Source organism: Anguilla anguilla, chromosome 2 (assembly GCF_013347855.1).
Source record: "Anguilla anguilla isolate fAngAng1 chromosome 2, fAngAng1.pri, whole genome shotgun sequence".
Lineage (NCBI taxonomy): Eukaryota > Metazoa > Chordata > Actinopteri > Anguilliformes > Anguillidae > Anguilla > Anguilla anguilla.
Window position 1 is genome coordinate 31,242,661 of NC_049202.1, and position 22,991 is coordinate 31,265,651.

At 39.1% G+C, this 22,991-nt stretch overlaps 2 protein-coding genes across 4 annotated transcripts; both read left to right on the top strand.

Annotated features, from left to right (window-relative positions):
- Nucleotides 1-630: 630 nt before the first annotated feature.
- On the top strand, nucleotides 631-10,316 carry LOC118221117 (TATA-box-binding protein). 3 transcript variants are annotated; one of them, XM_035405849.1, is made up of 8 exons: nucleotides 631-779; nucleotides 1,502-1,701; nucleotides 2,304-2,626; nucleotides 2,973-3,060; nucleotides 4,965-5,056; nucleotides 5,212-5,379; nucleotides 5,639-5,733; nucleotides 9,296-10,316. In XM_035405849.1, the coding sequence occupies exons 2-8, from the start codon at nucleotides 1,648-1,650 to the stop codon at nucleotides 9,373-9,375; spliced, it is 900 nt and encodes a 299-aa protein (XP_035261740.1). In that variant the 5' UTR covers nucleotides 631-779; nucleotides 1,502-1,647; the 3' UTR covers nucleotides 9,376-10,316. The 3 variants fall into 3 exon arrangements, with proteins under 3 accessions (XP_035261740.1, XP_035261741.1, XP_035261742.1); XM_035405850.1 differs by lacking the exon at nucleotides 631-779 and adding an exon at nucleotides 826-848; XM_035405851.1 differs by lacking the exon at nucleotides 631-779 and adding an exon at nucleotides 875-934.
- A 2,536-nt stretch (nucleotides 10,317-12,852) lies between these two features.
- On the top strand, nucleotides 12,853-20,377 carry LOC118221118 (rho-related GTP-binding protein RhoU-like). Its single transcript, XM_035405852.1, has 3 exons — nucleotides 12,853-13,673; nucleotides 14,574-14,632; nucleotides 18,267-20,377. The coding sequence occupies exons 1-3, from the start codon at nucleotides 13,430-13,432 to the stop codon at nucleotides 18,717-18,719; spliced, it is 756 nt and encodes a 251-aa protein (XP_035261743.1). The 5' UTR covers nucleotides 12,853-13,429; the 3' UTR covers nucleotides 18,720-20,377.
- The last annotated feature ends 2,614 nt before the right edge of the window (nucleotides 20,378-22,991 follow it).

The following is a 22,991-nucleotide window of genomic DNA, read 5'->3' on the forward strand; positions in this document are numbered from 1 at the left end:
ATGTGTAATTTTTACAAGACTTGCGTTTAAATAGGTAACGGAGTCCAGTCCGCTTGATTAAATATGAAATAAATGCGGTAGCATTTCAGATGGTCGATAATATGCCCTCTCACTCTCACGTTATTCCCCTCAGGTTTATTACCGGAATTTTACCGATAGTTACGGCAAAGGTTAAAGGTTATGGGTCAGATGTCGTCACGAAGTGCATCCCACTCATTTAACTGTTTCTCCGTGCTACTGCACTTCCATGGTTCGGAGTGCATAGTCCCAAGCATTGCCTGGAGTGCGTATTCCGGAGCACGGTAGTGTGGAGCATGGAAGTTTGCGGTTTGGGACACAGCCATAGACACCGCATTTGGCCTTTGGATCGTAAGTCAACGTCGCCGCCATATTGGAGCGGGCTAAAATGCAAACTTCCGGGTTTTAGGACTACAATCTGCAACACTATTAACCTTTAAACTTCGAGTATGTGACTACATTTCCTTATTTTATGCGGCATCATTCAAATACAATTCGTTGATTTAGTCGAAACGCAGTATCTACGCCTTTTTTTTGTTTGATCTGTTCCATGAATCTATCCCAGCCGTTAATATAGAACTCCGCGGCCCCAACTATAGAGCGTCCCCTGTCCAATAACGCCGGAAATGCTAATTCGAATGCGAAAGAGGCAATCATTTTGCGCGCAGATTTCTGGGAAATTGATATTTTGGTTGGTAATGTTTGCGAACGGACACGAACATAGGTTGGGGATCGGGGATTTAAGAAAGCAGGATAGAAAGGTATCCTTCAGTATTTACCCTCGTTTGAAACTCACGTTTGTGTCGTCAGGTCATGATGGGGATGAGAACGTGAGAATATTTCTGGCGGTAGTATTTGGCTACATGACCATGTGTAAACTAGCCGTAGGCAATGCGCTAGCTAACTTACCACATGCGTGAGCGGGATTTTTGTTATTGTTAATGTTTTCTTTTGCAAGTGGTTTGCTTACTACAAGCGTATAAACTAGAAATGCAATGTTTGTAATTGTAACAAAGATTATGATTGTTGCTGTTTTATTTATACGGCGTAACGCACAATGTTTCTTGTTTGCCTGCTAAATTATCTTTATTAATGGAAATTTTAGCGTCCATAGCGGAGAGAGAGCTAGCCCGCTTGCTGCCTTTGAATGAACACATTGTATTGTCATGTCCGAATAGCTAACACTCCGGTTAGCCTAGGATCCTCTGCAGTGTATTTGTATGATATGTATTCTACCGTATATTTTATGAATATTTACAAATTGTATTTAGCCAGCTACTATCTAACTGGTTTCAATAAATATGGCTATTACTAACTATCTATGGAAGCTTGCTAGCTAGCTATTTCATTTGGCTATTGTCCATTAGCTTGCTAAAGTTAGCGGGCATAAACGCTTCTGCACATTGGTACATGTTGTGCATGCTAGACGACATGAATGACAAGACCTTCATTTATTGATATGCTGTTATTTTTCCTTTCACAGTGTCAGTGCGAGGGTGTTAAAAGAAGGCCGGGTACAGCAAAAGTGACCAATGATTCGTTAGATTGTTGAATCGTATTGGGCATAGGTAAAGCCAAAGAATCCTCTGTGGGCCGTTCTCTTGGTGACATTAGCGTTGCAGTTACAGAATGGAGCAAAACAACAGCTTGCCTCCCTTTGGTCAGGGGCTAGCCTCTCCTCAGGTGAGCAGTATAACCCAAATGTTCGTGTTTACTTATTTGTCTTGAATCATGCATTTTATCTGTGTTCCCTATACTTGCACCCTTTTAAACTTTAAACAGTTTTTAAACATGGCATGCTGGTCAAACTATGTTTGAAAGCAGGGGTTCACTACTCTAGGAGGTCTGGTTTTTGGTGCTTTCGAATACCTAGCTATCTGTTTAATTTAAGTCACGGACTGGCTAAAGGACCCACACACCCGGTTTTTAAGGCAAGGTCTATATTGGGTGTTGATATATAGAAAACAATACAACCTGCAGACTGCACCCCTGGTTTAAAGAAACCGACAGTGGTATTCACTGCATCATTGTGTGTGTGTTTTTTTTAAGCTACTTTAGTTTTGGATGTTTTCTCATTATAACAGAGTGCAAAATGTCATAGATTTAGCAGTGATCCTTCAGGAGAAATTCGTTAATTTTATGTTTGAAGTAACAGCTGATGTCTTAGCAGAAAATCTGTTTGTGCTGTTGTGCTGCAGGTTTATCTAAAAGTGAGTTTTCCCCCATTCAAATTTGTATAATATCTAAACGTGTATCTAAAAGTAAAATCTCACCATCCCTCTCAGGGGGCAATGACGCCTGGCATCCCCATCTTCAGCCCTATGATGCCATATGGCACTGGGCTCACCCCCCAGCCTGTGCAGAACACCAACAGTCTGTCCCTGCTGGAGGAACAGCAAAGGCAGCAGCAACAGCAGGTTTCCACCCAGCAGGGAGGAGTACCTGGGGCCTCTGGGCAGACCCCTCAGCTCTATCATTCCCAGACTGTCACCACGACCACTGCGCTCCCAGGAAACACCCCCCTCTACACCACTCCACTCACCCCCATGACACCCATCACCCCCGCCACGCCAGCCTCAGAAAGCTCTGGAATCGTTCCACAGCTGCAGTGAGTCTCTGACCTGCATATGCTTGTATTCCAGCAGGGATGTAAATACCATTTCCAATGCATGTGTGTCTGTACCATTCCAGGCTTAATTAGAAGAAAGTTAGTGTACTGAAAGCTGCATTCTGGTGTTGTGCCAACCTGGCTCTAGTAGTACTTGCGGTATCTTCAGCTGTTGAGCATTGAGACTGATATTTTCATCTCTGGTTCCTGTGATTAAAACCAAGCAACCTTACTCAAGGAACCTTAAGAAAATTATCTAAGAAACAGGAATATGTAACTTAGTTTTATGAGGACTTGTTCACTACATGTACGTTAGTTGGAGTTAACTTTCCCACCCATTCAACAGAAATATTGTGTCCACTGTGAACCTGGGCTGTAAACTTGACCTGAAGACAATAGCATTGCGAGCCAGAAATGCAGAGTACAACCCCAAGGTAAGTTAACTAGTTGTAGGTTTAGTAATTGTGTATTGCAGAAATTAGACATTTAACATTGAGTGTCATCTTTCATTAACTGTGACATAACCTTTACATAATGTAATATAACTTTTAAGTAAACATGGTTTTTACCAAGAAACCAGAGGCAACATTTATGAACTGTGCACATACATAAATATTATGGTTTTAATGGTTCAGTGGTTCATTGCATGTGCTGGGCAGAAGGTAAAAAGGTCAATTCTGCACAGGCATGTGGAATAGATCACGTAGTAGAGGCAGAAGCAGGCTTGATACAGTGTTAGACGTTATCTAGCCTGTGCGTAATCGGAGCAGTGAGCATTGTTGGGCTGAATGGCCTGTCCTCGTCGCTATGTTGTGTTGTGTTATGTTAATAACTAGGCAGAACAAAGTATTTCAGTTTAAGAGAGGATTTATTTCTGCAGAAAGAGTCCAGCGCCTACACACAGCAAAGTTGATAAATCTGAACTGAAGAAAGTCGGGGTAGTCCCCACGTTTTATAAGCAAAAATGTAAATGTAATATAGTAAAATACAGCAAATAAATTATTGGCTATGTCGAACACACATGAATACTGAATAAGCTCACAACGACCTCTAACGTTACCCACATTCCCTAGGTCTACAGAAACATGCTGTAAATTTGGAGCCAGCATTTAGTTTTTTTCTAACATAAGTTTTGAGAGTTATAGGGAACATGGCGTCTAGCACGATTCCTCCCTGGTAAGGTGAGGAATGTTAAGTGGGCAAGTCTATCCATCTGGACTCCCGAGCAAATGAGGGAAAAGTAGAAAGACACACATACATACACACACATACATGCATGCATGTATGTATGTATTTCCTGTTGCACAAAACAACTACTTGTTACCCTTGGAGGCTTGGTCCCTGGAGAGCCAGAAGCCCCAGTGGAAGGCCTAAGAATTTAATGCAGTACATACTTTAGCCTTAATTACAATATTCTCCACTCATCACATACAACTGCATTTTCAGTTCTGGTCTTCAAAACTATCACACTAACACATCAGATTCCAGGGGACTGCTTGTAAATTGTCTTAGCTTTGGATGAACATGGTTTACAAAAGAATCTGATTGGCACATCTTGCAAGTCGTTTCTTTTGAGAAACTTATGATTAGTTCTCCCTTGATTGGATTAGTTAGGAGGGCGCATGCGCACGCAGCGACTGGCAGCAGTGGTAGCACCCACCCCTTGCACCTAGAGTTTCAGACCTTGCCTTCGGGTTTCCGCTTCAAATATTAGCCTCATTAGCCAAAACCAACAGATACAAGCACTCCTTCATTCTGTCAGCCATTTCACTGCTGAACTCAAATAGAAGAAGGTAATACCAGCTGACCACCCAACCAGGCTTGATAATATTATGCACTTTATGTTTTTACAAAAATGTATTTTTATGTTTTTACTGTATTCTATGTTTTTATTTTTTATTATATGTTGTATTTAATTGCCTTGGTACTGTTTTCACTGCTGCACAACCAATTGCCCCACTGGGGACAAATAAAGTTCTACTTGACTTGACTTCTAGTTGGAGAAACTTGGAAGTCCCACTTCCCTGAAACTGTATAAAAATTCTGGTTCCTCAAGTCCTGATCAAACCCAAAGTGAATGGCTTGATAATTTTTATTTAACATTGTCTGTTGCCCAAGGCAATGGCACAACACCCTTTCCTCTTGTGAGTTCCTGTAATAATATCAGACATACAAACTGATTTGAGTTGCCTGTGTTTACTGACCTTTGAGGGAATAGTTGATTTTTGACTTCATCAAGTAGTTGTAATGTGTGTATTTGCTGTACATTGTACATACACTGCTGTTCAATTGATAGGACACGCAGAGCGTAATGTTTACTCAACTTATTACTTTGTAGCGTTTTGCTGCCGTTATTATGAGAATACGAGAGCCTAGGACGACTGCTCTCATCTTCAGCTCGGGGAAAATGGTGTGCACTGGAGCAAAGAGGTCAGTTTAGAGATGCCTAACCCATCACTTTGTCACCTCTGTTTTCTTAAAAATGGATAAATGGAAACATTTCATGCAGCAAATAAGTGTTCTAGGCAAAAGGTATTGTTTCTTTTTTGTAAGGACTGTGTTACTGTTGCTTTTCCTTACCACAGCGAAGAGCAGTCTCGGTTGGCAGCCAGGAAGTATGCACGTGTGGTTCAAAAGTTGGGGTTCCCTGCGAAGTTCTTGGATTTTAAGATTCAGAACATGGTGGGGAGTTGCGACGTGAAGTTCCCCATTCGACTAGAGGGCCTTGTGCTGACACATCAACAATTCAGCAGGTGCATTGGACTGTTCATTTCATAAGTCTATGTTGACAATAACATTTGAATACAAATGTACAAAATGACCGAATGAGATTGTTTCTGCCCATAACGATTTTGTGCCATTGTGCTAATTGTTAAATGTAGGATAATATGTGCACCAGACAACACTTTTATTGACCATCCCAAACTCTTACATAAGATATACTGTTATATTAATTGATTAGTACAAACATCTGTCTGGTAGTAAAGGGTGAATTGTTTTCTTGTTTCTCAGCTATGAGCCTGAATTGTTCCCTGGCTTAATCTACAGAATGATCAAACCCAGGATTGTGCTCTTGATATTTGTGTCAGGAAAAGTGGTACTTACAGGTAAGTACTTTAATGCTTTGTCTTAACTTGGAAATTTAATGTGTGTATGTTGCAAATTTAAGGACATTCCTTGTGAATTTAGAATTTATTTTCCACAAGGAAACTTTCTCAGCAGGAATGACAGTTGATCTTTGCGTCACGTTACATATGTTGTTATTTTCATTTTCTGATATGGACATATTTCTCCTGCGTAAACAAATCTTAACTTTTGACCACTTAAAAAAAAAAAAAAAAAAAAAAAAATGAACAAATTAGTGCAAGCTGCATGCCAATATGTCAAATGTCTTTGTGAAATGTTTTACAAAAAATTCAAAATGGTGGACTTTCCATCTTTATCTATATCACACACAATTGTGAAACTGCTTAAATTTTTACTCAAAATTGATTGGCTGATGACTAAAAGAAGCATATGTAATGAAATCTGATGTCTACCAGTGTTACAAATGTACTCCGTCTCCCCTATGTTTATCTTAAAAAACTGTTTGGTTGTGTTTGGAAAATGGGAATACTACTACTACTACTACTACCACTAATAATAATAATAATAATAATAATAATAATGATAATAATATTAAAAAATGAAAAGTCAATAGGTAGGATATAAATGTATCTATGTATACATAAATTCATCTTTTATTGTTAAAAAACAGAGTAAACTGTTTTTTTCCAGTAGAAGATGAAGTAATGTATTGTTAATTGAAGGTTTTTTTTTTTTTACAATAAAGATAAATTCAGATTACTTCCTGGATGTTTCTGTTTTATTTATTTATTTTTATATTGACCCTCTGACATTTGACAATGAGCCCCTAAAAAATAGTAGGGTGCCAATTTGGATCAAACACTGATAAAAGAAAATGCACTACAATTGAGGAAATTATGCAAATTCCAAAAACAAATAAGCTAAAGCAAACAATGGGAAGAAATATTTCTGAAAGAAGAAATATACATACCATTTGCTAAGAAGGCTTTTATGAAGAATTTAGTTTACTTTGTTTTATCGCGCCCCTTGCCTGTTAATGGGTTATAATATACTGTTGCGTTAGATGGGTATTACATATGAGATGCATTTTTATGCATTTTAATGAGTTCAGGAAAAGTTCAGAGAAGGGAAGTTTAGAACCTGCTGCACCCATTGTTGAATATAAGAAATATTGCCGTTCTTGGTGAAATATTGCACAGCGTCACAGTCAGAGACCCACGTGCGTGCATCGATATAACCACATACGTACTCCCTCTGTGAACAACTGAAGGAGGTTGCATTAAACTTTATTGAAGAGACAGAAGTTTTAGTGCATTCCTCCCGAGTGCCCCACGGAGATGACATTTTTACCCCAGCCATTTAATTCAGCAGAGAAGAGGCAAATAATTTCCTCAACTTGTTCACCTCTACACCATTTATGTTTTTTTTTCAGCTTTTATTGATAAGCAGAAATTGTGCATCACTATTGTTTGCGCCTGAATGAGAATACTAAATTGGTGGCATAAAAACCTAGTGATTTGCAATTGGGCCAGTAGTTTTCATGTGTGGGCCAATAACTTTGGAAAAACTACTGGCCCAGATGGCCAGTGGAGAATTGACCTAAATGTCAACCCCCTGAGGTGAGACAAAAAAAAACTTCCTGTGTGTTTGAGCTTCTGTTACTTTCTTTCAGTAATATTTAGAGTAATTCTGACATTTGGAAAGGAAACCCCCAAGGGTTACTGTTCAGAAGAGACCAGGATTATGCCTGTAGTCAAAAGGGTCCAAGAATTGTAACCATTATATTTTGGGTATGTCATTTTCATGCTTTAAAAAAGTGTGCTACAGAACATACCTATAGGGCCAGAAGCGCTCACTATGTACGTTACTAGGGTAACTAGAATAGGGTAACTTTGTGACCTTATTCTGAAATGGGAATAAAATCGCCCTCACAAGACACTGATTTAAAGGGAGGGTTCTCTGTTTATTTTTCTTCCACACAGCCTGTCCTAAGCAGCACTGAAAAGGACTGTCATTGAACATAAACATTTTCTCAGCCCTTAAAAATATAGGGCCTTATTCACCAATATCTTCCTAAGTTTTTTCTTAAATTTGTTCTTAAGAAAGGTCCTAAGAAAAATCTACGTCAGATTCACGACGTGTTCTTAAACTGCAGAATTGTTTGCACGTGTTCTTAAAATGATGAATCCCATCGTCTTCGTAAATGTAAAGCGCGTGCCAGTTGTACCTAATTAGCATAGGTAAACGCCCGCCAATCCCCATAAAAGGGCATGAGACTGCAGGGCCGTGTGCACACACAGAAATGGAACAGAAAAGTTGAGAGCGAACGAAGTCAATAATGCCCAAACGAAAATCTAAAGAGGGTGGAGCACCGGACTCCAAATGTAAGAAAAACTTCAGTAGTTCTGAAGTGGAGGTATTGCTGCGGGAAGTGAACAGCAAACGACCTGTCATATTTTGCAGCGTCAGTAGTGGATATAAACTAACACAAAATGAGATGCATGGGATGCTAGTACTCGTTAGTGAATGCTGTATCTGGAGAAGGGCGCACAACTGATGAAGTAAAAAAAAAAATGGTTTGATGTCACATCTGAGGCAAAAAAAAATAATAAAAAATAAATGCTGGTGGGAGTGGGCGCAAGGAATTGCGTGTTGTGCATTAAAACGACAAAGCGCTTCTTGTCACATTAATACCGCCAATTAAATAAACCAGCAGTAAACTGCATCGGAGTAAACCCGTCGCTGCACAAAACACTGCACAAAAAATGTATTGCCAGTCATTTTGGTGTCACCCCCCTAGTGACGCCTCTGAATTAGTGTTCTCTTCGTCAACATGTCCATGTGTTTAAAAAGTGTTACCTAAGTGCTTAGTTTGTATTCAATATTTAAACGTTTTCTTTTGCAGTATAGATCAAACATTGCATAATTAAACCCCCAAAAATAAAAGGTCACTAAAATGGTTTGTCTTTTTAAATCATTTATTTACAGATGAACTCCCCCTGAGGCAACCACCCTCTGAGGTGGAACCTGGCACCTTAATGCTTTGTAAAATAATGAAAATAATTATTAAAAATATTATAAATGATAGAAGTATTATTGTAATTTAAATCCTATAATAATATACAACTGTAGAATTGAAGAAAACGCAATAATCAATTATTTTGCGCAAACATGTCAGCACTCAGATGTGCGTAAGTGTGCTCTTGAGTGTGCGTAGATTCTGTTCTTACTTAAGAACAAATCCCAAATAAGAAAACATTGGTGAATGTCAGAATCTTCGTGAAAACTGCGTAAGTGGGTTTTAAGAAGAAAATTCTTCTTAAGAACGGTTAGTGAATGAGGCCCATAGTTCTTTGGGTATTATCTTGAATAAAATTCATTTTACCCCAGCTTGGCTCCTAATGCTTGAAAAATGAACCTTAAGGATTCCAACTTAAATTAAGGATTTGTGCTGAACTGTCAAAGTTAGCAGGATTAACATAGGCATGCTAATCTTCATGTGAGAAATTCAAAGGGGAAAATGTAGACAGGATTCTTTCATTACTGATATCAGAAAATATACTTTTGCTGTTTGTTTTCCAGGAGCAAAAGTTCGAGCGGAAATATACGAAGCATTTGAAAACATCTACCCCATCTTAAAAGGATTCAGGAAGACAACGTAATTGGATTATTTGACTTTGTTATTTATTTTTTTATTTTATTATTTTAATTTGGCCGCCTTAATGCCGACCTATTTTCTATTTGATTGGAGACTAAAGTGGGAGGACTGTGTTGCCACTCGTGCAGAAGCCAAGAGCCCCACTAATTCACTGCTATGCTATTTCATTTCCATTTGAGACTGTAATTTCATTTGCTTACATCACGTGTCTTGCCTGGTTCACCTGGAAATGTAGCTAGCTATTTTTCCTTGGCTTTAAAGAATTCAATTTTTTAAATATGCTTTTAAGTTTTAGTGTTCTCTAGTTTTTACCTACCTTATATTTTAGATGTTGCTCCCACCCAATACATTCCTCGGTGTCTGATTCCCCAGCAGCCCTGTGATTTGAATAACACAATTTCTACTGTATTTGGAGATTCCAATGGTGTGAGCAAAGATGTGATCATATTACCAGAATATCTATGAATGTCTATTAATGAAGTACAATGTAAATTGGGGGTGAAATGATTGCAGAGCTAAAAAAGCATTCAAACTTGAATATCTAGTCATTTATAGAACAATTTCTGAATTAAGCAGTTCTAAGAAAGTCATAAAGTGTTTAGATGAGAATTACGTGTGCATATGGGGTTTTGCCTCTCCATCTGTAAAAACCCTTTTCAGTCTCAGTTTTATTTTGTTACATGTAAGAATGCAACTACTCTCTATTCTGTTATAGACCTCTCAATTTAACTTCTTTATGTTTTTATTAGGAGTATTCAGTTGTGTTCGGTTTGAATTCTAATTCTCATAAGGTACAAGCCAGTAAGTATATTTGGCATTCTACAAAGAACCGCCTCTCAAAAAGCACTTTTTTATTATTTGTGTCTGTACAGTATTTCCTTTATACAAGGAGCTCCCATGTGTATTGACTGTTATATTCCAAATGATTAAATCTTTACTACTTAACCCTTGTTTCATTGGTTGTCTTGGACAATTGGAACGTCAGTGACTCCTCATACCTATTGCATACCAGATCATGAGTGTTTTCTTCCATTGGGTATCATGATGCCGATTCTGTTTTTATTTTTGATGTAACTGTCGTCTCCGTTACATCTTATGTTGTGCTCGCAACCATAGAGGAGCAAGATTTTTCTACGCTAAGAAAGGTATTTTCGTTGAATTTTTATGTTATGTGATATGTTGTTAAATTGAGAATTGGGAATTGTGTGGACATACAGGAATGTTTGAGCAGTCTGTGGAAAACCAGTGCAGAGAGTGAGTGCAACATAGTGGTGTCCACTTCTGATGTTGGAAGTCCACAACCCTGGGCTGTTGTCACAAAGAGATGTTTAATTTTCCTCAACATTCGACAGCCCCACATAGGATGTCGCTTCACAGAAAATGCAGCGAAAGCATTTTAGCTTGATCAGTACACTGAAAGATTGATGTTAATGTGAGAGGCTGTCCAGAATTTGTGCAATGTCTAGGAGGCATTAACACACAAGACAGTTTGATATCCTCATGGTCCTCAACCAATTTCATTCAATGGGTATTCAACAAAAAGTTAGTCAGTTAATAGTATGCATATCTGAGAAATATTGGATGTTTGGCACCACTGTTTTTTTTTTTTTTTTTACTGTGGGGTTTATCTGTGGTTGCTTGCCTGTTTTGTGGTGCACTTAACATTATTGCAGGAACTTCACAGTCTGGATTATGCTGTCTTCTCCACTGCCCTATGCCATTGTTGTCTTTCCCATAGATTTCCATGCTAATGTCATCTTAGACACTGTTTGTGTAAACATCAAAAAATTTAGGTGTCTTGTTTGTCCCACGAATCACCCCCTTTCAAATTCACTGCTCATGGAGCGGTGTTAACCATAATTATAAGCAAACGGGCCTGTTCTGCATGACCCTATGCATGCTGGGATATTTGCTTATTCATGAAATTGCAAATACATGAAACTCATACCCCCAGACTCCATTTCGTCATCACTTAAAAACATAAATGTAGGCACAAACTGCTTGCATAAAATGATTTTGCACTAAACTTGTGTGTTTGGAATTAAATGCTTACCAGATGGGAACAAAGGGAAGATGCTGCTTCAAGCAAACTTTTAAATGTTTCAACCATTTAAATATATTTAATTGACTGAGATGTCATTTTTATCAGTAGCTGATGTTAATGGTGTAGTTTTTTATACTTCATTGGAAGACTCTAAAGACCCTAGTTGTGCATTACTTCACCAGCGGTGCACTAATACTGTCTAAAGATGACAAGTTCTACATTTTGTCAACATGGCATTTACATCACATCTTGGTGCCTGCATTGTAATGTCATAATCTCTGTTTAAACATAGTCTTATATAGCCATCAGAATTTTATCTTGATATTAGATACGAAAACTCTAACCTCCAGAATATTGATATGAATTTTTAATAGCATCAATTTGTTTTTGTTGGGAAATTCTGAGATCTGGAATTTATGCATTTCCTCTTTGAATTCCAGTCCATCAGTAGGTTGTCAAGGATAAGTGGAATCCCTAAATTGTCTGTGTGTGTGTACCCACTGCCCTTTGATTGACTGGCATGACTTCCAAGCTGCAATTTGAATGAGTAGGTGGTTAGGTTTAATGTGCTTCAGTCATTCTATACACCATATAATCACAAGCTAATTATGCTAACACTTGAAAAACCAGCATTTGATTACTGGAGGGTTATAGATTTCACTGAATGCCAACCCATGTACTGTAGTCCCTGAGAGGTTGGCAATGGTGTAGCACAGTGTTTGTGGCGTCCTTTCAGGCCTGTGGTTTGAATTCGATTTCATGAATACAGGCTGAAGAACAAACCCTAAGGTAATTTCTTCCTTGGTTTTGTTGTGATTGTTCTCTTCTCCATTTCTGTGATTCTTGTATTGTAAGCCTGTGCAATTTGTCTCCCATTTCCTGGAGGTTAAATGGAACAACAAGGACATTAAATGACATAAAACAATTGTCTGCTTGTTTAATTTTACATTATTGATATATTTGTAATGTTTTACTGTGATATCATGAATTTTGAGTAGTATTAACATTCTTGTTCTGCATTCATGCTCTGTCTACCATCCCAGTAAGCAGCTGGTCTTGTAACCTACAGGTTGTTGGTTCGATTCCCAGGTAGGGCACTGCTGTTGTACACTTGAGCTAGGTACTGCATTGCTTCAGTGTATATCCAGCTTTAGAAGTTTATTTAATACACAACTTTTTTACATAGCATTTATAAGTCGCTCTGGATAAGAGCGTCAGGTAAATGCCTATCAGCTATTCATATCAGGTACTGTTGAAATGCTTGTTGTTTTGCTGCTTCCTGACAGCAAAATTTGGATAACTACACCAGATGGCGCAATTGAGTTGGGCATCGATACCAAAACATGGACTCGTCGTGTATATGTCCGGTGAATCGCTTGAGATAGGCTACTATTAATTTAGAGAAAAGTAAGGCTAAATACCCCCCAACGTATCCCGTCTTGCGCGGATGAACTTGAATATTATACTAGTAGAGTCGCTCCGTGGTATTGCTTTGTACTTTAACAAATGCAGTTTGCGAGATACGTAAATCCTATTGCTTGTAAATACTAACATTAACTTTGTAATTTTTGCAGTGTGTTAAGCCGCTAGATGGCCATTGGTTAACTGGAGCGAAGCAAATTTTTTTTACTGATTTTGCACATGATGTCATGCTGCTCTTGCCTCGCGCAGAGTGGAGTAGAGGAGGCATACACAGAGCTAGGACTACAACGTGAAACGACTCGCGCAGTAGTTACGGAGATGAAGATTTTTTTCAGAACCGGAGAGCCAGTTTTCCCCGAGTTTGTATTGTGCGCCGTAGATGTTGATGTGTTCTACTCCCTGGGTCGTAACTGGAAGCATTTGGATTTATTTGATGAAAGAAATAATTTTCCACACAAGAAAATACAACAGAAACTGAAGCCTGCTAAATGAGTCTTCTGATGAAACCCCCACTGATGTCAAGGTATTGGAATCAAAAAAGCTCAGATAACTTGGATTAGTACTAGGAACGTTTCTGTGGTAGCACAATACGATGCCACCACAGGGGGTTGGAGAATATAAACCAGTTTCGGACTCGGACATTCCCCCAGTACCTCCTCACAACGTTCGGAACACAGATTTTCCGTCGGGGTCGAAGTTTGGCTCTGGATGTGAGCACAAAGTTAAATGCGTTCTCGTTGGGGATGGCGCGGTTGGCAAGACCAGTCTTATTGTCAGCTATACAACAAACGGATATCCAACGGAGTACATCCCTACTGCTTTTGATAACTTTGCAGGTAATCAATGAAAAAAGAATGACTGATTAAATTTGATCTGTTTTGAGATTATGTATTTTTTCTAAATTGTATCTTACGTATGCCTTTTTAAAATATTTGTTTAAATGGCGCTGCTTTTTGTGTTATTTTGGTTTGTTTTTTAAGTGCACGCTTTGTAAGAAAACACTCAAATTAGTCTGTCCAATCTATTATTTTGAGAACGTATCACTATGAATTTGGAGTCTATCAAATGTAGACTACATATTGGATTTTAGTGCCATATCCTGTTAGAGTGATGTCCCAGCCCAGTTCAACAAAGAATTTCCCAACATGTTTTCTGTCCTTTGTCCAGTTTCTCGACTTAATTCATGCAATTCAAAGCATGTAGAAAAGCATCCTTCATTATACCAAAGACAATGTCAGTTAGCTTACAGAGACTTGCTATATCTTTCATTTTGAAAATTATTTAGGGATAAAAACGAAATAATGCGCAAAGACGATGGTAACGACATAAAAGCAAACTACAACCACACGTGAAAAAATCTCACTTGACTTTTTTCACTAATAAAAAAAAAAAGATAATATGTCTAGCTACAGAAGAGGGTATAGGCTGAAGACGTTTTATTGGTAGACTTGACTATTAATGCAAAGTATATTTTTCACCACGTTAGGGAAGTCAGTATGCAATTTTGTGTTTTCCCCCCACATGGATTTTTTTTTAAATTACAGAACCTAAATTATTTTTTTTTAATTGGGTGTGATGTGAAATTAATTGACAGACGGACGCGAATGGACGCATGAGACTGAGCTGCTTTTATCGCCAGGCCAAAACGACTGCACAGTGAAACTGTAGATATACAGTATTGCAGCACCACTGAAGGGAAGGGTCATTCTCAATATGCTTTTTTCTGTCATTCCCAGCGGTGGTAGCAGTTGATGGAAAGCCTGTGAAACTTCAGCTCTGTGACACAGCTGGCCAGGTTTGTAAAACATACACACACTCACACAATGCAGCTTGTTCACAGAGGTGGACCTGTTGCCCTGAACATTACTTATGACAGTTTCAGCAGGAATCTCCAAGGGTTTCATTCCAAACATGTGGATGAAGGGAGAAAAGCACTGGGCAGTCAACATAACACCTGCTGAGGTTTCCTAGCACCTGTTCATTTAACCCTTTGAAGAGAAAGCTTTTTGGAATTTTTTAAATTTTTATTTTTTTTCAAAATTCAAAGTCAGTGTTCTCCATTGCTTTAAATTACCAGTAGTGATTGTTAAAACAGTATTAGAATATTCTATTAAGAACATCCTAATCACATATTTATGATCTCACTCCATAAAAGGTTAAGAGTACTTCACAGGAAAACTGTATTTAGGTCTTGGAAAATTATTTTAAGTGCATATACAGTAATGTGCACTACTGAAGTTAGAGGATGAGATGGGTTTGGAGGATGTAAAGAGGCAGCAGAGAATCAGTAAATTACTGACATTCAAAATTAAGATTGGTCCTGTCCAAATAGGCAGGACCCAGGCTAGAGGATTGGGTAATAGTGTCTGCATCTTTGTAGAAAACATAAGAGTTGATCAGGTGCAAGTTGGGTTAAGGATGAAGAGAGCTTTAGCTGACATAAAAATTCACAGATCCCCATTTCTCTATCATATAAAATGCTACGGTGAACGAAAATATAAACGGAATGTGTGAAGTTTGTTTTCCAGTGCTTCATGGGCTGAACTAAGAAATCCCAGAATTTTTCTGTGTGGTCAAACAGCCTATTTCTCTCTGATTTAGTGCACAAATTTGTTCAAATCCCTGTTTGTGAGCATTTCTCTTTGCCAAGATAATCCATCCACCTGACAGGTGTGGCATAGCAAGATGCTGATTAAAAAACATGATTGTTACACAGGTGCACCTTATGCTAGGGACAATAAAAAGCCACTCTAAAATGTGCAGTTTTGTTGCACAACGCAATGCTACCAATGTTACAAGCAGGCAATTGGCATGCTTACTGCTGGAATGTCCACCAGAGCTGTTGCCAGAGGATTGAATATTCACTTCTTTGCCATAAGCTGCCTCCAACGTGGTTTCTGAGATTTTGGCTGAACATACAACTGGATTTACAGCCTCAAGACCACGTGTAACCACGCCATCCCAGGACCTCACATCCAGCTTCTTCACCTGTAGGACAGTCTGAGACCAGCCAGTTGAACAGCTGATGAAACTGTTGGTTTAAACAACTGAAGAATTTGTGCACTAACTGTCAGAAACCATCTCTGGGAAGCTTATCTGATGCCTGTCATGCTCACCATGATCTTGACCTGACTGCAGTTATGCATTGCAACTGACATGAGTGGGCAAAAGTGTCCTCTTCACAGATGAATCCCAGTGTCAACTGTACCAGCCAGATAGGAGACAGTGAGTACAGCCTTGTGTGGGTTTGCTGATGTCAGTGTTGTGAACAGAGTGCCCCATGGTGGTGGTGGGGTTATTTTATGGGCAGGTATAAGCTACGGACAATAAGCACAAGTACATTTTATCAATGGCAATTTGAATGCACAGAGATACTGTGATGGGATCCTGAGGCCCATTGTCTGCCGCCATCACCAGCATGATAATGCACGGCCCCGTGTTGCAAGGATCTGTACACAATTCCTGGAAACTGAAAAGGTCCATGTTGTCCCATTGCTTGCATACTCGCCTGACGTGTTACCCACTGAGCATGTTTGGGAAGCTCTGGATCTACAGCATGTTCCAGTTCCCACCTATATCTAGAAACTCTGTACAGCGTAGCTCAGTAAAATCTGTGAAACTGTTGCATGTTGCGTTTATATTTTTGTTCAGTGTATTTTAATGCAATGAGAGATCCACTTATGTAGACATGCTGCAACACCTGTGTGAGTTTAGAGAATGAAGTAAAACACATCAAAAGGAACAGGTAATAAATCATGGTAGTTCGTCATATTTCAAAATAATTTGTTTTGTACTGTACTCACTGTCACTGGAGAATAATGTGTGGTAATTGCGGTTTTGTCATTCAGCTTTGTAATGGTGAGAGTGGGTTGTTTCTGTGCAATTAACATATTAAATGTGTGTTTAGTCTTGGTGACATTGATCCACAGTGACGAGGAGCATGGTAACTAGTTTATAATGAGCATTACTAGCTGTTCAGAAATTAGTTGAAAGCCTGTGGTCTCCCAGTTTGGGATTACTCAGTGTATATCACTAAATATCAAGATTACAAGTTGGGAATGGCAAAGAGAGAGTGACTGTTGAATTCAGATGGTGCATTTCTACAGAAAAATACCAGTTATCATACTCTCTCTGAAGTCACTGTGGATTTTCAGATGTGTGATATGAAATGGAAGTTGCTGTGTTGCATAACTCAGCAGATGAAAGGATTGAAGATGCATTACAGTAGATAAGCATTCCTACTGGCGTCAATGGCCCACTTGTCTGCTGGATACCACAGTGATTTTGTGCAATACAGCCTCATGCTCACAAATAGACATAGCCTTATTGCTAGGTTCCCCTTCCTGAAGATATGCTTTCTGTTTCACATAAAAGCATAGCTTGTGACACTTTGTACACTGAAGTGCGGCTATAGCATTACTGTTTGACAGGTCCATCCAAATGCCCTTTCCACAATGTTACTGGTATGTACCTGAAACCTTTTCTAAGGACCTGTGGCATGTTTGTTTGACCCTTATATTGTCACTGCAAACTCAGTGTTGCATGCTGTAGATAGATCCCTCATTAAATTACATAATTTTGTATCAGGCTGTACGGTGAAGATTCAGTCCTCAGGTGCTCATGTGCTGATGCTTAAGAGTTTTTCCAGAATGTCACCAGTCTGCCGGTCATGCTGTAAATTTTGTCTGACTTGGAAACTGGCTATAAAACCACCTGAACTATTCTGTAGAAATATTTAGTATATACAATGCAGTACTCTGTTAGTTGTCTATTAATCATTTGTATTATTAACAATGTTCATATTAATATTAGTGACATGAATGACCTTGTGCCTGTGAATTCCTCCATTGAAGTTGATCTACTTATTTGATAGTATGTTTACACGTCATGTTCTTTCATTGTTGTTTTGTGTTATTATGAATTACAGAAATTGGGAATGGAGGTGGGATTCCAAAACATATGTGTAAGCCTTTATAAGTGAAACAGATTAGAGTTGTTGGTCTGAAGACTTTGTCCTGGGACTTGTGCATATCTCTGTGAACTCTCCAGGAAATAGTTGCCTGATTTCACTGTGGTTGGCGTCTGTTTTTGAGTATGTCCTCGTATTTATTATTTGACTTCACATTATAATGTATCTTTTAGTAGCTAGAAAGGAAATAGTAAAAGTTATGAGTGGGCAATCAGTAGTTAGTGGTTGGTTGTAGCTCTGAGCCATGGCTGGAGTGTGTTGTAGCATTGTGACCACAACTGAGCCAAGGGTGTGGTTTCTTACTTTGAACTGTGGTCACATTCTTCAATTCCCGAATGGACCACAGTTCAACATGTTGTGTTGTGCCCTGTTGTGGCCGTAGTGTGAATGAACTGCCAGTGCATTTAGTGCTCTTGCGATTGATGCACTGTCTCACGTACTGCTCCCCTTCTTTTCACAGGACGAGTTTGACAAGCTGAGGCCTCTCTGCTACACCAACGCTGACATCTTCCTCCTCTGCTTCAGTGTGGTCAGCCCCTCCTCCTTCCAGAACGTCACGGAGAAGTGGGTGCCCGAGATCCGCCGGCACTGCCCATGGGCACCTGTGGTGCTGGTGGGCACCCAGTCGGACTTACGTGAGGATGTCAACGTCCTGATCGAGCTGGCCAAGTACAAAGAGAGGCCTGTGGACCAACAGGAAGCCCAGCTGTGCGCCCAAGGCATCAGGGCCGTCTCCTACATGGAGTGCTCGGCACTGACCCAGAAGAACCTCAAGGACGTCTTCGACGCCGCCATCATGGCGAGCATCCAACATGCCGACAGCCAGCAGCAGCAACACTTGAGGAAGCAGACTCCTGATAAGATGAAGAACCTCTCCAAGTCCTGGTGGGAAAAGTACTGCTGCTTCTTGTAGCCATGCTCATAGCGGAAGGAAGCTGGGTGAGAGTGAGGGGAAGGTTGTTTGCGGAAAGTTGTGTTGCCTCGCACGCGATGAGAACTCACATTTGAGGACAGGCCTCAGGAAGGTTCATGCTGATTATTAGTAGAATTGGACAGCCTTTGGGTGGGCTGCCTGTTATTTCTGCCTCTTTCAACTTTTGAGAAGCGGAGAGCACTCACTAATATCACCCTGTTGAACTGCCCGTGTTATGAGCTGCTGTGGTAATTGGATCACTTGTATGGATGACTGTGGATTGCAAAAATCTTACTCTATCGAATACAGATCAATGTTTTGCTTATCTAGAATTGTGTGGATCGAGACAAAGGCATCACTGCTGTTATCCTCTGTTTTCACCACCTTGGATTGGAGTGGGAGGGGCAGGACTCAGCTGTGACACATTAGTGAGGCTAGCCTGTTAAGCTGCACAGTACAGGGTTATTCCCTCACCTCCTTAAAATAGTGCCTGTGGTGAAAAGCAAGTTGAAATTGCATTTCTAGTGAATGTAAGCCAGAAGCCATGGAAAGCCATTTAATTTTGTGTTTCTTTTATTGCATCTCAGTCCCTGTACAGTCCATCAATCAGGTTCTTTTCAGATTGTTGTTTGCATGGCTGTCAGTAAATCAGAATATACAGTGCTTTTTCATTCTAAAGGTAGTTGTGCTTTACCGCTCCATAAATAGTTCCCAAAATGTCATCTATGGCCTTTTAATCGACTAACAAGTTTTTGAGTTGGGCTACTGTTAATGAGGAGAGTCATGAAAGCATTAATGAAGCCAAGGCTAAATGAATACAACCTCAACAAAGTTGCGCATTGTGGATTTTTCACTTGTTTGGCTCTTGGTGCTCGCTCTGAAAGCATTTCAGGTCTTGCTCTCGAAGCTTGTGAGCGTGCTCTTCTTGACCACCTGTTGGGCCCAGGACACAGAAACCCAGGCAAGGTTTTACACTGGTTTGGAAGGGAAATGAGAATATCATTTTCAGAACTCTATATAAATAATATTTATTCAGCTTGATACCATCTTCCAAGGAAACCACTTGAGCATCTCATATGATCAGACCTCTTTGTCATATCATGAAATACTGTTTATATCACACATGTATGTATATTGCAGGGATCAGTTAAAACTTATTTAACCCCTTCACACAAGCCCTCTAGTGACGCCGGCGTCCGGAGATTGCTCAACTTTCAGATTGCTCAACAAACATTTTTTGTTTCTGCAACCATTCTATGAGTAGAAATGACAAACTCTGTGTTCTAGCCTTATGAGTACACGATGCGTTACAACGCTGCCAAATGTGGAGCTTAAAATTGCCACCATTGTTGTATAGTTTGTCCATTTAACTTGCACCCACAGCCAGGTCTCATCTGCTACTATACTGACCACACATGGCAAAGTGGACAATAGGGTTTATCTAGGAGTTCATAAAAATATTCTTTCAGCACTAAAAATTTGTATTCCATTATAGCAACAAGATAAAGCCAACAGTACCCTGAAAGTATTGCAAAACAGTGTTGATAAACATTGTTCGCTTAACAGCAAAATGAACCAGTGAATTGTAATTATACCATTTCGTTCTACTGTTAATATCAGCTACTAAATATGGAATAAATACAAATACGTTGGTTTTACGCAGAGTTGTCCCTTTCAAGATTCAGTGGTAATTTATTGTCTTGTACAATACATTTGTGAAATATACACTTATTTGCAACACTTGTATACATTCTGAGATAGCTGTGCATAAAACCACACATGCTGTTTATGCAGCATTGTGGGCCATTCCAGTTCATTCTGGTTTGATCAACAAATCTTTTAACCAGGAGAGGAAAATATTAATCTTGAGAAGCTTGACTAAGGCATTTCCTCGCCTAACTGATATGGATTTTGGGGCTCCTCTGAGTTTGTCAGCCTTGATTCTCTCTAAGAGGATACATACGGACGTAGTGAATATGTCCTCTTCAACATGTAAGTATTACTCCTTGAAATTTTTCAAGTATATGTTATTTTTTCCACTGTACCTTTGCCTTTGCCAAATTTTTCGTATTGTTCTATTCTCATTGGTCATAATCGACAACTGTTAGTCTTTACTAAAAATGCTGAGCATTTTTGTGGCTAGCTAATGGCTAATCATTGTTATTGTAGTGGCTCTTTGTGGCCATCTTTGTTAGAATTCATTCCACTCACAAAGAAATTCAGTGTCTTTCAAGAGTTTAGCATTATTCCCTAATGTGGGCATTTCACATACTGTAGCTTAAGTGTTCGTAGGTGGCTCAGCCATATGTCATGTTTGATGCACCGATTTGCCGTGAAGCTAGCACATTGCTAGCATTTTCCTGATGGTGGAATATTATTGTACATACAGTAGACTATGGGGAATTAGTGTCTCCATGGGCATGGAAAATACAATTTATGCCTTGCCGGGGCTGTATGTCCCATACCTATGCAGCACTGAGAGTTTGGCACTTTTCAGGGTTTACAGAACCTTACAGAAATAACCACAATAACCACGGACTCTCAAAAAACATTCATTTTTGTACCTTCTGACCCCATTTCAGCCGACAGAATTCACGAACAACCTCACATGTCCACAAAATAAAGCCCCAAACTTTTTTCTTTCTTCTTTTTCTTTTTCCTGCTGATTTAATCATCACCAATGCTCCAGGACCACAAAGAATATGTCTCCCCATTGGAGTACATCAGCCAATAAAAATATATAGAAACTTTGCGACCCTGGCGTCTATTTCACTAGTAGCTAACTGGGTAGCACATTTGCCTGTGGGACTTTTGGACGACTGACAGGCACCAGTTCAAATCCCCTTTGGACTGAAGCAAACCTCTAACTCAGGACACTGGCTTGCTGGGTAACTAAAAATAAAACATTTAAACGATTACTTTTGCGCCTGTATAATCTTTGCGGGAAACTCATTTATATTTCTGAAACCCAAATAAAATAAACCCACACTTTAGACAGTTCCGATTTGGGCATTTTGACAGTGTTTAACATTAGCTACCTTGCTAACAAGATGACAGACTGAGTGTATGGTGTTAGTACAGACGGCTTCGGTCCAGCGGTTACCGATTATATAGAAACTCACTCAAGATAATGACTTCTTCGCGGCAGCTATATCGTTTGTCTTTAAGTCAAAATGATCACATTCACTGTGCCTGTACTGGTAACTACTTTTTAACTAGGCTAGTGTAGCTACCATACAATGCCACATTTCTAAATTAGTGTAAGCTAGCCCATTATATCTTCTACCAACATACAAACAATTATTAGGTCTGTTGTGTACAATAGCCCATTAAAAACACTTCCATAAAAAATTACACACACTTTAATTTATATGTCATTCATGGTAAATGAAAAATGATTGAATCCATGCCTATTTGTTTCTTTCAGCAAGAATGTAGGCCATGTGTGTTTGCATGCATTATATGCATGTCTCTCATCCCTTCACACACATTTATATGAATGACTATTAGCACTTACTCATAACAAATGCAGTACAAAAAGATTTACTGCATGCTGATACGCGCTAGATGAATGAAAATTTTCCCTTTGACTGATTAAATAGTAACATTTGTGAAACACACTACAGAAAAATGTCATCCCTGGGCATGCAACAAAACATTACATACTGTAGAGTATAAAAAAGTGGTGTTTTATTGAAGTACAGGAGTGTATGATTACATATTTTGGTGTGTGTACCAAAGTATGTTACAATGCTTTTGCATTATGTCATTTGTTCCTATTCTAATATTTCTAATCAGGCTCTTGTGGAAAATGGACTCATTTAAATGCTTTATAATGGGCAAAAATAATTTTATTCATTTTCTGTGAGGTTTTGGATAGGTTTTGGAACCCTAGACATCCATCTCCCTATACTGATGAAAAGATTTAATTTCTACTCGAAAAGGATGCAAAAGTGTGTTTCATGGGTCAGAACAGTTGATATGTAATATATGACTATCTTATTATATACAGCAATGCACAATTTAGCCATTTTGTATAGGTTTGGAGACACTAATTGACACCAAGGTGCACTGCTTACATTTTGCTTCATAGTTCTTTAGTAGTTCTGCCTTACCCTCAGATTTTGCAGGTCTTGTGTTTATGATCCAGGACATGTGTTCTTTTACCTGTTCTACATTTGTGAGTCAATATTTTATTGGAGACAAAGAGAACAGCATTTTTGCATTTTTCCAGTGTACAGTACTGTGCAAATGTCTTACGCACCCTATATT

Coding starts and splice junctions, on each gene's coding strand:
- LOC118221118 (XM_035405852.1), top strand. CDS start 13,430: ATGCCACCACAGGGGGTTGGAGAATATAAACCAGTTTCGGACTCGGAC. Junction 13,674..14,573: donor TGCTTTTGATAACTTTGCAG/GTAATCAATGAA, acceptor TGTCATTCCCAG/CGGTGGTAGCAGTTGATGGA. Junction 14,633..18,266: donor TCTGTGACACAGCTGGCCAG/GTTTGTAAAACA, acceptor TTCTTTTCACAG/GACGAGTTTGACAAGCTGAG.
- LOC118221117 (XM_035405849.1), top strand. CDS start 1,648: ATGGAGCAAAACAACAGCTTGCCTCCCTTTGGTCAGGGGCTAGCCTCT. Junction 1,702..2,303: donor AGGGGCTAGCCTCTCCTCAG/GTGAGCAGTATA, acceptor CATCCCTCTCAG/GGGGCAATGACGCCTGGCAT. Junction 5,380..5,638: donor ACACATCAACAATTCAGCAG/GTGCATTGGACT, acceptor CTTGTTTCTCAG/CTATGAGCCTGAATTGTTCC.